The following is a 14659-nucleotide window of genomic DNA, read 5'->3' as shown; positions in this document are numbered from 1 at the left end:
AATGAAATAAATTAACTCAAATGTGCTTTATCTCTGCAGATAAAGCATGCATTATGATGCACATGGAATATAGGTTTTATTTTTATGCCTGAAAAGTCCATAATCATTGTAGGTTAAACACATACTCTACACACCAGACACACACAGATACTCACACGGATGCAAGCTTAACTGAGGTTTCCCTCATGCATTCAGCATTGATGAATAGCCCTTTATTGTCTTTTGTAATGCAATTGCTGCTAAAGTGCTGTGTAATCAGCAAGACCATTTGTATACTTTTCCTTTGAAGTAGGTGTTTGAATGATGATTACTGGGAAAACCAGAGAATGGAACAGGCAAATAAGTAAAAATCTTCCTCTTCTAGTCCCCTCTGTCATTGCGTTAGGATACGTGGCTACTTTTTGCAGTCCTTGGTAATATTAATTTGTGCAAAAAAAGTATTGCATATTTATAAGGAGCCCCCACTGCAATAGCAACTTATCATAAAACTGTCAGCACAGTGATCTAGCTACACCCCACATAAATGCCCTGATTTTTTATAGCGCATTTTAGCACACAGTATACTGAATTTACTCACTAGAGACCTGTTTGAAAAGAATCATTGGACTGGTTGCTGTGGCTTACTAGACGTGGTACAAAAGGTAATAATCTTTTACATAACCTTAGCTGAAGCAAGCAGTATAGCAGCCATAATTCATAATTTTAAATTCATAAATGTTATGTGCTAACAAAATGATATTCTCTCATAACTTTTTTCATTAGAAAAGTACTATAACCCTAGTTATAATTATGGGCTATTTCCCTTAAGGAGGCAACATTCACAAATAAGCCAGCTCTAAAGCAGAGACCACTTAGCATTTTTTAAAGGGGCAGAGTTCCCTTCCCCCATCTCCATATCATTTAGCTTTTATCCTCCCATTTCCTTTAGGTGGTTTCTAAAATTTCTTATTAGAGCAAACTGAACAAATTAGAGCCCCTTTAAAGAGGCCTTTGTGTGTAACAGAAATTTGAGTCTTTTAGTTTATTATTTAGGTTAATTGTACCTTTCAAGGTTTACAAAATAAGCTGAGGAAATAACATGTAAATTGCTTATTAGAGTGAAATCTAGAATGTGTAGAAAAGAATGACAGGAATTTACTATACCTAAGTACCATTTTTTTATTGTAAAATTATTTTTAGAATAATTTATTTTGCCTCACTATGAGCTTCAGCCTTAATTTATACGTTTTTATTGAAAAAAGTAGTTAAAGTAAAATACCCCCCACCCTTATTATAATAATATGTAACTACAACCCCTATGGCCATAAATACTTTAAACTGTTCTATTGATTACAATTGTATGTGCAAAATATGGCTCCTCAAACTCTCATTTACAAATGAAAACATGGTGATTGTTATTTTTCAGAGATTTAAGGTTTTATAAGGGTGTTACAATCCAGCCAGCGCTGGATTTCGGCGCCCCCCCTAAAACCCTCGCGCGAACGTGCATGCACGAACCATCCCCCCCCCCCAGCTGCTGGGATTTAATTTAGGCTACCCACTTCATATGTTAATAAATCTGCTACTTAATTTTGAGTTACACAAGCTATTATTGGCTGCCAGTTTAGCATTCTGGACCTGGACTTCTTGTCAATCATTAAGGCTGGCTAATTTTTTAGGGAGAAGGCTGTAATGGGTCATAAATGCAGGCAAAGATCAGACCTACCTGTGGATTGCGGGGCACTTTCATTTGCCAAAGACCAAAGCTGCACCGGAACTGAACAGACTTTTGTGTAGCCAGTGGGGTGATAGGTCAAAGCAGTGCAATGTGGAAATCAACATGTGCAGGCAGAATGTACAAATACCTGAGCCATGGACCTTTGGCTGATCAGACTTTTCCAAAAGTTGTTCCATATGGGGTGACTCTGATATTAAAGGAAACAAATGCTGTTGGTAAATTACTGGGATTCATTATTATAATTACCACAGTTCAACATTTATTAAATAATTATAATTCAAGAAATCTGCAGACAAACAAAATACTTATAGATTACATTGCTGCCTAGTTCTGTTCTCTCCCATCATCTAGGAAACCTTAATTAGAGCATGTGGTGTATGCTTGGAATTATTACCCTTTAATATGTTTATTGGAGGAACAGTTTTCCTTTGTCATCTGAACTGAACTGAAGTTCTTTGTGACTTAGGACATTCATTATTTCCTTGGCCTGCAGCATCTGCCATATGGCTGATCGCTCCTAGAGCCACATAGTTGTTTAGAGTGATGTACCAACCACTGTGAAATCACTCCAGTGTGGGTATCTCATTCATTCTTATCTGTTGTCTTTTGCTTAATGATTGAAAACAATTTCATGTATAGAGGAGAGGCATAACAACAACATTTGGTCATATTTCATGGTCTGGCACCTAAAATTCAGTCTTATTGAGACATATAGAGATTACCTTAAAACAACAAACCTCAACCTTTACTGCAGGAGTGTGTGCTTTGTAAACAACATACTTTATTTATGTGACAACAAAGCAGCTTTAACCAAATACCAATCCCCCCCCCAAAAAAAATGTAGGGGGGGGGGTCTTCTCCTTGAAAGAGTGCCATAGCAGCAGGTGCTTCTTGTGTCCACTCCCAAAACTCATAAGCTTTGCCTTCTCCATACTAGCGTGTCTCAAGCTAAAAGGATAAAACTTCTCATCTTTTCTGTAAAGCAATTCTTTGTCCTGGAAGAATAAAACTCCACCAAACCCAAAGAAAAATAAGTACACTCTTTTAGTTCGTTTGCCAAGTGTAGAAACATCACATCAAGAGCCTACAGAAAATATCCCACTAAAATATTTTCATTTATCTTAGTTGGGTCTTCATTATCATTTGATAATTGTGATTAAGATACAAATATAATCAGTAGTATATTTTGCCTTGAAATGGATGTTTATTGATTAGACAAAATACATGATTTGTTTCCTTCCTGTAAGTGCAATGCCAAAATAGGTTGTTGTTGTTGTGTAGGGTGTATCAACAGAAAGCGCAAAAATACAGGACTTGCTGAGGTTCTGTCACCACACGCCCACATTTCTTTCACATATGAGAATAAAATGAATACCAAGCTCAAAGTTCAGGATTTAGTGGACCTCATTAACCTTTTTATTATCCACTCTAGTCTCCAACATTCCTTGACACAGTGTAAAATCTGCATCAGAAGCGCCAGCCAATGCTCCCAAACACAGGCTATAAATGTGGCACAGACATGTGACATTTGACTTGTCTGAGAAATTCATAGATATCTTTTGAGGAGTTAAAATCCTTTAAAAACTCCTCAAAAATGTGAGCATTGCATAAGTTTACTGAAGCCTGAGTTCGAGGCGATGTGCTGGTGTCATTCCATTTTGTTCCTTAAGCTGGCAATACATGCCAGGATTTGATAGGGCAGTTTGGCTGATTTTGACCATACTGCTTGGGCTATCTGGGCATATATGGTCAGTCGGGGGACCTATAATCCTGGAATCTTGGTGGATCACAAATTATTGGTCCTGACTGCAAATTTCCATCAGTTGGCTGAAAAGAAGAAAGCACACACAGCTTTGCAGCTCCTGCTGTTCCAATTATGTATGCCATACACATATATGGCCCCTCTTACAGTATCAAAACCTGTGGGTTATTCAATGAGAATAAAGTATGGGCCAAGCCCGTGTGGGTGGCCATGTTGTTAACAACAACTACTTTAAATAATTTGAGCCTTAGGAAATGTTTTTGAATGGCTGCTTTGAAATCTCTTCCTTGTTAAAAGTAGTTGTTGGAAACCCTATAGGGGTGCTGTACCAATTACCACAGACAGCAGCCCTACTCATTACTGCTCACTTATTAAATGCATTATATTTCTGTATGAATTGATATGTGCAAATGAGAGCTTGTGTGCTAGACAGCATATTGGTCAAGGAATGTAGTATATTTGGCATATAGTAACAGAACAAATAACATGATTTACACTTTAAGCAGTCTTCCTGCAATCTATTTGGTCCTGCCAACTGGCAGCAATAAAATCGCATTGACTGGTGGTAACTTTGTTAGTCACACTTTCTGCGGTGTCTCCTTGCAATGAAACCCCGGAAACAATGTTTAACTTCCCCTTTTCAGGACCCTCATTATAGTTAAACCCTAGGCTTTTTACTTCTTGCAAAATTAGCAAATCAAGTGATTGAAATGACTGTATACAAAGAGGGACAGTCCTTTTTGTCTTATTCTCCTACCAGTCTTTGTCTTGCACTTGTATTTGTTAAAAAGCAGCTGTTGCCATCGGTAACGGTATGGGAATTTGAAGAAAAGCATACTTTAAGGGAAACAATAGGGGCATGAATAGACTGTGACACTGTTCGAAACTTTATTAAGTCTGCCTAGGACTTCTTTTTTCCCCTTTAGAGTTAAATGGAAGCAAAGTTTGGCAGCTTCCATGCTGTGAACGTGATTGATGCCCCGGACATCTGAAGCACTTTTGTGTTCAGCTTTCTCCTTATGAGTTAATAATGTGTGAACACTCAAATAAGGTCACCCTTATCACATGTAATCTAGGCTTCAACACAGATCAGCAGTGACAGTCATACCCTGCTAGCTGGGGCACAAATCACCTACTCTGTGTACTGGGCAAGACATTTTTGATATTGGATTTCATGAGACTTTTGTGTATAAATAAGTGTAAATGTAGCAGAATACATACACGGAATGATGTGCCACCAAACTGAATTTAAGGGAGTGGGGGGTTCTCAAGCAAACAGCAAGGGAACAGGAGGGGATATGTTTATTCATAACAATGTGATAGATTTCTTTTCCTCTGAGGCCAAAGTGAGCTTGTTTCCTTTGTGCTGTCAGTAGCCACTAATGTGGAATGTGGTGCATTTGGGAGTAGAGTGGGTTGAAAGGAACTTGCATCTGAATCTCATGTGACTCCATCTAAACATTTTAGCTGCTGCACAACTAAGGGAGAAGCAAATCTACAGATTTACTGTTACTTTTAAAAGAAGAATTGTATTAGATATTTAACTGGGGGGGGATTATATTCATAGTAACTAATACGATGATAAATACATCTCTCTTCTTATTGTGATTAGTTATTTACAGGTGTAAGCTCTATGAAGTGGAAGTGCACAGTTCATTATTTCTCCTCTGGACTTATATTGTTACGTTTGGTCAGCAAGCTGCAGCCTTTTATATTTTTGTTATTACAAGATCTCACCAACAACTGACAGAGTGTTCTGGTAGATGTAGTTGGATGACATTTGGAACCTCACAAGTTTGCATCTGTTTGACTGTGGCAGCACAGTGGGACAATGATTATCCCTTATGCTTGCAGAGCTGGGGTCCTAGGTTCCAACCAGGGCACTATCCAAAGGTTTTGGAGTTTGTATGTTCTCCCCATGTCTGCGTAGTGTACTCCTGCAGTCCCATACAGGCTCCTAATAAAATTCACCTTAGATTGTAAGCTCCACTAGGACAGGGGATGAGGCATAATCTTTGTAAAGTTCTGTAAAATATGCCATGTAATAATAATAATGTACTAATGAGGAGTTGTGATGCTTTTATCATAAGCACACCTCCATGCACACAAAAATCTGTGTCCTACATGTTTAATTATCTAATTATGGGCAAACAAATCAAAGACCAATTTTAAACAGGCTATATTTTATGCAATCATTTTATTTTACTTTAAACATTGGTCTATAAATCTAGCATTAGGTAATAGGAATCACCGGTAAGAAAACAATAAATAATTATTTTGCATTTATCCTAGCCCTGCGGTCAGACTAAGACCAGCACGGTTCACTGAAATCCCAGTTTCAAGCAATATTTTATTCAGATGTCATGATATAATTATAACTGAACGTGTTTGTACAGTGCTGTGGAGTGTGTTGACATTTAGAAGTAAAACTTATAAAAAGCCCAAGTAGTCACCTGTACTAAGAATGCTGCACAAATTGTGATGGTATTAAAAGCAAAGCAAGAATTTCTGTCTAATGCATTTTAAATTACCAGTACTTCAAAAAAAATCCTGTGTTTATTTTTCTGTTATATTTATCCTTATATCCTCGTAAATACTTTCAAGAATTTTCATTTTGGACCAAAAAAAAGAAAAGCGTAATTCTCATGCTTTGGGAACTACTTCTTCCATCTGCCGCCCACCAGGGACTTGTTTATAAGTTTGCCAATCCATGATGACTGTGTGAATTGAAACGTTTATCACTGCCGGGAAGCAATTCAACTTCAACTTGATAGGTGACTATGAGCTGTGAGCAGTGGTGAAGAGGTTAACAGCTTTAAAGCAGATAAGGCTTCCATGTGTATACAAATTCTCATCTGGGCAGTCAATCACCCAGCTCCTGTTTTTAGCAATGCAGCCTGGCTTGGGATTCCTTTTGTTGTCTTCCCCACGAGGTGATCAGTTGAGCCCTATGTGGTGACAGAACTTGCTTGTAACAAGCTTGCCTTTCACATTCTCTTCACAGGCTTTCCGGCCTGAGGATCTGACAGAGCTGGGTCTGGGGCTATCTCACAAAGGAGGGACAGAGAGTGGATTCTTATTGTAAAGGAGAACACACTTTTATAACAGAACTCTCCGGCACTAAGAATGGGTTGGATGGAAGAAAGAAATTGGCAGCTTCACGTTTCCTTGATTATGCTGCTCTCCCTGCATACAAGAGGTAAGATAATACTCGGCTTCCCTTAGTCCTGCTGTCAGTCTATGCACTGGCTGTGTTTCTGCTGGGAGAACTAAAAGTACTTTGTATTTTCCCAAAACAAAAGATAATGATATTTGTAAAAGTTTTTACGAAGTAGATGCTGTTCTTTGGCAACTCAGTACAGGAACCGGGCTAACTCTGTAGATTGAATTCAATTATAGTAAGTGCTAAGATGCAGCATTTTGTTTAGTGTAGTACAGGTATGGGATCTGGAACTCTGTTATCCAGAAAGCGCGCAAATATGGGCATTTCCTAAAAAGTCCTCTAAACAAACAATTCTTATTTTGTGACTTATTTACTTTTTCTTTAAGCTAGTACCTTGTACCTTGTTAATTGTGCTAGCATTAATCCATGTTGATGGCAAAACAGTCCTACTGGTTTTTAATGTTTACATGTTTTCTGTTACCTTTCAGGCATGGTTCTTATGGATATCTTGAAATTCTAGAGAACAGATCCCATACGTATAATAAAAACATTCATATTTTTCCCTTAAAACGTATTACTAATAATTACTAAAGATATGGTATCTAGTAAATCTTTGCCTTATGTTATGAGAAGTAAAGGGGCATACTGTGTGAGAGGCAGAGCTTTGGAAATACATATTTGGTATTATCAGACCTTCTAAGATATGTAAATAAAAAGGAGCAGAGTTTGGAAGGGCCATTTTTATATCCTGGTGCCGCACTGTTTGTCACACTTCAAGAAGGTAATAATTCTTGTCAGCTTGCAAGTTTTCCTTTTATCCTCTTGTGTAAAAGGGTTTTTGCCATGAATTAGTACCACTCGGCAGGCACTCCAGGGTTCCTCCATGGAATAGCATTCTCATTCCCCCCTCTGAAAGCCACACTGTGCAATGCAAAGTCTCCTTAAGTGCACTGGCATTAACACTTTCCAGCAATGAAAGTATTTTAGTCCTGCTCTGCTAAAGCTCTTCCTGTTGGGATTTCTTTATTCACTTTTGGCCAGATCAGATCCATGAACCTATAATTTCTTTTAGGATTTTATTGCTTTGTAAGATGCTGATTATTAATGTAATATTAATATTATATTAATAGAATATTAATATAATAAGCTGCAGCAGCAGTTTTTGTACTTTATATTTTATGAGACAAATATTTTATTGCTTTATATATAGATTCATATTATATGGAGTCATTTTATATGACAAAGTCTCTGACTGACTTCTGAATTGCATTTATTTAGTTACTGAAGTTTCTTTCAGAAGTTTTCACTTGGTATATTGAATGTTTTATTATTGTCTGGCCATAGAGGGTGGTGTTTTATTGTTGTAGAAGATTCCCTAAAATCCCATTGCTCTGGTTGTTATACTTTAGCACCCTTAGCTCCATTTCCCAGTACACTGGGTGGTTATCAGTAGGTTGGAGTACACATTTTAAAAATACTGTGGTTTATTACTGAATTGTGCTGTACCCCCACTTCGCTGCTGAGTATAATGGTGCAATGTGCTGTTCCAGGACTTAGGACTTAGACTGGAAAATGACACTGCTACTATTCCCAGAACTCCCTCTCAGGCTCTACTATTTTAGTACAGGTATTGGATCTTTTATCTGAAATTCATGGGTCCTGGGGATTTCTGGATAAGAGGTCTTTCTCTAAATTGAATCTCCATACCTTAAGTCTAGTATGATGGTTTTGCCACTAGTATGGATTCATGCAGCTTAGTTACCATCAAGTGCAAGCTACTGTTTTATTATTACAGAGAAATGTGAATTAATTAAGAAAAAATAGAATTATTTGCTTATGGACTTTATGAGAGATAGCCTTCCCATAATTTGGTGGTTTTTGGATAACAGGCATCTGGATACCTATACTTCAGCAACTGGATAGTGCCAGACTGAACTTCCCTGCATCCATTAATACTGGCAGATTTGCAAACTGTGGTAAAGACTTCAGAAAGCACATTGAATATAATGCAAGCTCTGTTGAACTGTCAGAATAGTGGCTACTTTTATTTTGAGATTAATACAGGTTTGAAGATCTGGGGTTCCCCTGTACCATTAGACTGACAAATGGGAGCCCCTGCTTGGAAAGTCAAACTCAGTGGGCCTTGAAATTCCATTGCTAGAGCTGACCCTGTGTCTGCCTGTTGTGAATATTATTTTAGCCCAGTGGGAGAGATGATAATTTTTCACACTAAATCAGACCATATCCTGAATTTATCATGCTGTGATTGCATGCCATGCGTGATAATGACTGTTGGTCTCAGCGGAGGATTTTTTTTTAATGACAGCATGATATATGTCATGTAGTGATGACCCTAGGACATTTATTCATGTGGACTTATTATGCAGCTGTTCTTGTTTGATGCTGAGATAACACACTAACATAACTGCATGACTTAGATTCAAGATTTATTTTATTAAGCTTTTGTTTCCGTCACCTTCAGTGACCTTTTTTTTGAATGAGGCATGCCAGTCTTGTGAAGCAATCAGACAGTGAATGTTAATACTTGGCACCTTTGGCCCATTCCCCAGGCAAGTTTACAGCACTGATCACAAGTACATCCATTTTCCTATCTATATATAGTCTTTCGACATGGCAGAGGATGCCATTATATAAGAAAACTTTGGCTCAACTTTGAAAAGTGCTTCTTTACTAAACAGGTGGTAGATGCTCTGAACAAATACAGCTGGGCAATTCATGACAATTTGCAATAAAAATAGGCTTTAAGCTGGACCTGATCACCAAATGCCCTGATCTGTCTCCAATTTGGCCACCGATAGACATAATCAGACCCATGTGCTGGACTTCCTAGTGAGGCAGGAAAAGTCACAAAGGTCAAAATGCAGAAGGAATTAATGTTTGTCTGTGAATGAACAAAGATTGCCCATGAGAAATCTGATCTCTCTCTTAGACAATTAGGGAATAGGTAGAACATTCTTGCTAGTATATTCATATCTAGCGTTTCCACTTACACATGCTTCCTAAACTTGCATCTTGTAGATGGATATAGAAGCTTTTCCTTCTAAATAATGATTAACTCTTTGATTTGAATACATACTACTGAAAAGTGATTGTAGTAGGTGCCATAGCACACTTTACAGTATGGTGATAAGGTACTGTGTACATATATGGTAAAGCACCCTTCCAGAACAAAAGGAATAAATAAAACTTTTAAAGTGGATGAGGGAGCTCAACTTTTACAATAATACTTTAAGGCATCAGTTGGCAGTATACTTATATTCCCTTTACTATTAATTGTATCATGTCTTATGAAAATACGTGGAATATTGTATATCAGCATTTTTGGCTACAGTGGGGTATATAAAATATGGGGTGTAGAGCATTATTATATTTTGATAGACATTCTGCACACATGTTGGTGTGATATATATTTATATATATACAGTATATATATGTGGCATATATTTGTGTATAAATATGTAACACTGCATTATGTGAATCTTTGCAATAGAGGTTACAAGATGAGAGTGTGTGACAAAAATGTGAAAATTGAAACTCCCTGGGCGAAGCTCTTGCGCTTGCTCCTGATCGAACACTAAGATCATTCCGATAGTCTCTGAAGAACCCAATGGTGACAGCATCATCCTTTTCTAACAGGAACGCAGGGGACTACAAGCAGCTTTCTAAACAAGGTCATAAAGCACCTGTTCGGCACAAAAGCCTTCAAGGGACCTGTCCTGGATTTAAATATTCCTTTAAAAATAGATCAGTAGCAAATGGGGATCTCTCTTCTGGAACAGATGTAGCAGATGAGTTAAATGTGGCAGTATAATCACCTTTCTGTTTCCTCTGCACATTACAGATATGACATTCAGGGCTGAAGTGACAGAAAGGTTACTGCACTGTTTACGCTCACATTTATAAGGTCTGTTAATTTACTTACACCAGTTGGAAACTAAACCTTAATAACAAAGTGAATTTACAAGAATATTGAGTGTTGCTTCAGTTCCTGACATGAAATACATACATTTTAAAGGGGTGTTTCACTTTCTGGTTAACTTTCAGTATATTATAGAATGACCTATTCTTAGCACATTTTCAATTGTTTTTTTTTTTAATTATTTGCTTTCCTCTTTTGACTCTTTCTAGTTTTCAAATGGGGGTCACTGACCCCAGCAGCCAAAAAATTATAGCTCTGTGAGGCTACAATTTTATTGTTATTATTACTTATCTTTCTATTTAGGCCCTTCTGTATTTATATTCTGGTCTCTCTTTCAAACCAATGCCTGATTTCTAGGTTTCTAAGCTGTGTTCAGCATCTATATATGTGTAATTAAGTGGACTGATATGAAGCTGCAACTTAAAGCGGACCTGTCACCTTAAGAAATAATTTCAAATTCTTTTCTATTGTGTTTGGCAAGCAAAATAAACTTTACTTACACTATATAAATTATTTTAATCTTATTTTCTTCAGCCTTGGAATTCACAATTGCAGCAAGCAGGCAGGTGCCATTTTGTGGACACTGTTATCAAAGCAGGCATTGCATCCTGCCAAAATCTTGTTTCTGTGCCAGTATGGGGGACCTGATGCCCATGTCCATGCACTGGTTACAATATTACATGGTGAGGAGGGAGGGGGAATGTGAGGAGGGCAGCGACATCTAAGAAGTTCTGAATTAAAAGTGAAAGTAATTGTCTGCCCCACCTCTATGCCTAAGGCATAGAGGCGGGGCAGGCATGATATGGGGAGGTTGCAATAGCGGTCCCCTTCCTTTTAAACCCCCCCCCCCCCTTTCCCACTTAGCCCGCAACACCAAACACAGACTTACATTTCTTTGGGTGGAAAGGCCGCAGCTTATTTTATTAAATAACATCACAGAACTGTAATCAATGTTTACTTACAATACACTTTTCACCAATTACATAAACATAACATAAACATAACATTTAGCCTCTGAAGGCTGCATTACAATTGTTACCATTAAGTAACCTTAAATTAACCTTAAACATTTGCAGGACCCTTTTAAGCCTGTGACTAGGCCTCCGCATCCAAACTTTCCTACCTCCTGTGCCTACTATGCCTGTTTTCCCCCCAAAGCCTAGCCCCCAGGCCTGCCCCTCCAGAAAAACACCTGTACCTTCATCTATTTATCCCCTTTTTGGCTCCCCCTAGGGCAGCCCCACCACGCCTACAGCTGCGACTACTAACCGTTACCCCATTATCGCCTACCCCCAAAGTCCCTTACTCTAGGGCGGGCGGGAACGCTGTCCTCACTCTTCAGCTGCCACGAGGTAATGATCCCCCTTTCTTCCTGTCTCCTTTATTTATGCTGCCTCTCTCTCCTCCCACTTGCTCTTTCTGCACTACAACTCCCATCATCCAATCCACTAACTTCCTGGGTTCCTATTCACCCCCACTGTCATGGCCTCGTGCCGCTCTACCTGTCCCAGGCTCGCTTTTCCGGGCTACTTTATATGATTGACAGCTGGGATTTTAAAATGCTTTTATAATGGGTTTGGATGTGGTAATAAAAAAATTATTTTGGGTTTGATGTTTAATTTGAAAAGGGCTTTTATTATACAGCTTTTTATGTCTGGGTGACAGGTCCACTTTAATGCTGCACGGTAATCATGTTGCTGATTTTTCAGCCTAATATCTTGTAAAAATCATATATGCCATGGAAACTTTTGCAAAGAAGGGAATTGGGTAGTGCTGAGCTACAGCTTTTTCTTGTAGGTGTCCATGTAAAAAACAGGATCAAAATATGTTGCATTGTTTAGTGTAGTACCAAACTATATATATATATATATATATATACAGTATATATATATATATATATATATATATATATATATATATATATATATATATCCTTACAGAAAGTAGTAAAAGCTGTTCTGAACCTCAATTAAGCAGATAACTATAATTTGGTTTTGTGCTGCCGACCCCATTTTAGACCAGAAAGACCCCAATTTTTCTAAATATTTCATTTTATTAGTGCACGTGAATAAGGTCATATGCCTTAGTCATACAAGACCCCTCCAAATATTTGGGAATGTCCTGATATACAACCTTACTGGTGCAAACTATGTCCAGAGCTCATTTCATTTGTGGGACAACCCCAATAGCCAGTAGAAGTTCTCCTTCTTAAAGGAAATGTAACACTACATTTTTTTAAGTAAAAAAGCTATTCTACCCTGTACCAATAACTGCCCTATCCTGCAAACCATTTAGTATTTTGAATGCTTTATTAGAAAATACCTGCTAAAACTTGGCTTCCGGTCAATTGAACTACGGCGATACGGCGAAGGAAGGTGCAGCCTCCACTATGCAACGATCGATTGATCAAGCCTAGCCTGACTCCTTCCTATACAGAAAGAAGGCTAGGCTCGATCAATCGATCGTCGCATAGTGGTTGCTGCTCCTTCCTTTGCCGTATCGCCGTAGTTCAATTGACAGGAAGCCAAGTATTAGCAGGTATTTTCTATTAAAGCATTTAAAATACTAAGTGGTTTGCAGGATAGGGCAGTTATTGGTGCAGGGTAGAATAGCTTTTTTACTTAAAAAAATTTAGTGTTACTTTTCCTTTAACAAAACATACCCTACCTATATGCTCCTAAACCATCTAGTCGCATGTATGGTAAGAGCAGCCAGGGCCTTGAAACCATACTTTTGTTAGCCACCCCCATAAACAATAACATTTGAATGTAGGACACATCAATAGCAAAGTTATACCAAAAATGGTTACCTTCATCTACATAGTTATTAATGTCAATAAACTTTTATAATTAAAAAGAAACATATGGTCATATTAGTCAGTCTGCTGTAGTTTCAGTTATTGAAGACAAATTTTAACCTAATTGATTTTTTGGGCCACCCACCCACTGTTTTCCGCTTCCCTAGATGGGACCCGCCTCTGTGCTTCAGGCTGTGGGTAGCAGTGAACGGAATCTTAACATATTCAGCAACAGATTTCCTTTCAATCTAAGCTGATTTTGTTTCTTTACCTAGCAATTGTGCATCCCCAGGGAGCCTTAGCCTGCAGCACTCTGGTTTGTATTTTACTCTACTGGTGCAATTAAGTCAGTATTTTCAACTCAATATGAATAGCCAGAATCTGCTTGCCCATGAATGTACACATTGATTGCTAATGTAATTTTGTTAAAAATCCGAATTTGAGCCAAATCAAACATAGTCCTTGAACTTCTCCCTCTTGCAGTTTGAAACTTTTTCAGTGGATGGTCAAGGCTGCTGGGACTTTTAGGCCTCCTGTAGATCTCTGATTTATATGCGAGTACAATAAAGAGTTTATTGTGTGCACAGAATAATCCACATTTGCATCCATAATATGAATAGAACCAGAGAGATGCTTCTAAATAGACCTTATTCTGTAGCTCATTATGGAGAATGTCTAATTTGCAGCAAGCAAGGTGGCAGCTCCCATCAGTGTTGGACTGGGGTCTGTGGCCCATAAGGGCTGCTACCTTAGGGGCCCCCATGTCAGACACAATATCCACTACACTGAGCCCCCCCACACTCATGCGGATGCGCTGCCTACCTTTCTCTGTGTAGCCTTGCAGTTCCCAACAGGGATTAGGTCTGGGTCGACAGGACCCACAAGGGCAGGGGCCCCCCATTTTTTTTGTCGGTGTACAGAGAATGTTTGTGCCGATAAGCAAGGTTATTATACCTTACTCTTCATTCAAGTATATTATGATTAAAAAAAAAAATCTGTGTACAGTGTATTTAATTTAAATGCAATAGTTGTGTGTACATTTTGGAAAGTTCATTTATTAACAGTGTCCAAAGTAAGCCTGACTTGTGTTAATTGGACATACCGTATGTGACCTCAAGTAACTCTTTAAAATGGGTATTATTTTTTTTTAGTGTGTGATTTTTAGATTCTTGGATAGATAGCCCTCATATTTCATTCATCTTTTATGTGTTTCTTCTGCTCAATTGAATCTATCAAGGAACTCCTAGAAAAGAAGGAGAAGGGAAGCCACATCTGGTAAT

At 38.2% G+C, this 14659-nt stretch overlaps 1 protein-coding gene across 6 annotated transcripts in view; it reads left to right on the top strand.

Annotated features, from left to right (window-relative positions):
* Positions 1-14659, top strand: part of bmpr1b (bone morphogenetic protein receptor type 1B) — a 244543-nt gene that overhangs the window by 174934 nt on the left and 54950 nt on the right. For 5 of the 6 annotated variants that reach the window (XM_031902001.1, XM_012965653.3, XM_012965656.3 and 2 more), the window contains one exon: positions 6484-6678. In XM_031902001.1, coding sequence (XP_031757861.1) covers positions 6606-6678 — 73 coding nt within the window. In that variant the 5' untranslated portion in view covers positions 6484-6605. 6 annotated transcript variants of the gene reach the window in all.

Source organism: Xenopus tropicalis, chromosome 1 (genome assembly GCF_000004195.4).
Source record: "Xenopus tropicalis strain Nigerian chromosome 1, UCB_Xtro_10.0, whole genome shotgun sequence".
Lineage (NCBI taxonomy): Eukaryota > Metazoa > Chordata > Amphibia > Anura > Pipidae > Xenopus > Xenopus tropicalis.
The sequence above is the reverse complement of the archived record's forward strand: the minus strand, read 5'-3'. Positions and strand labels throughout refer to the sequence as shown.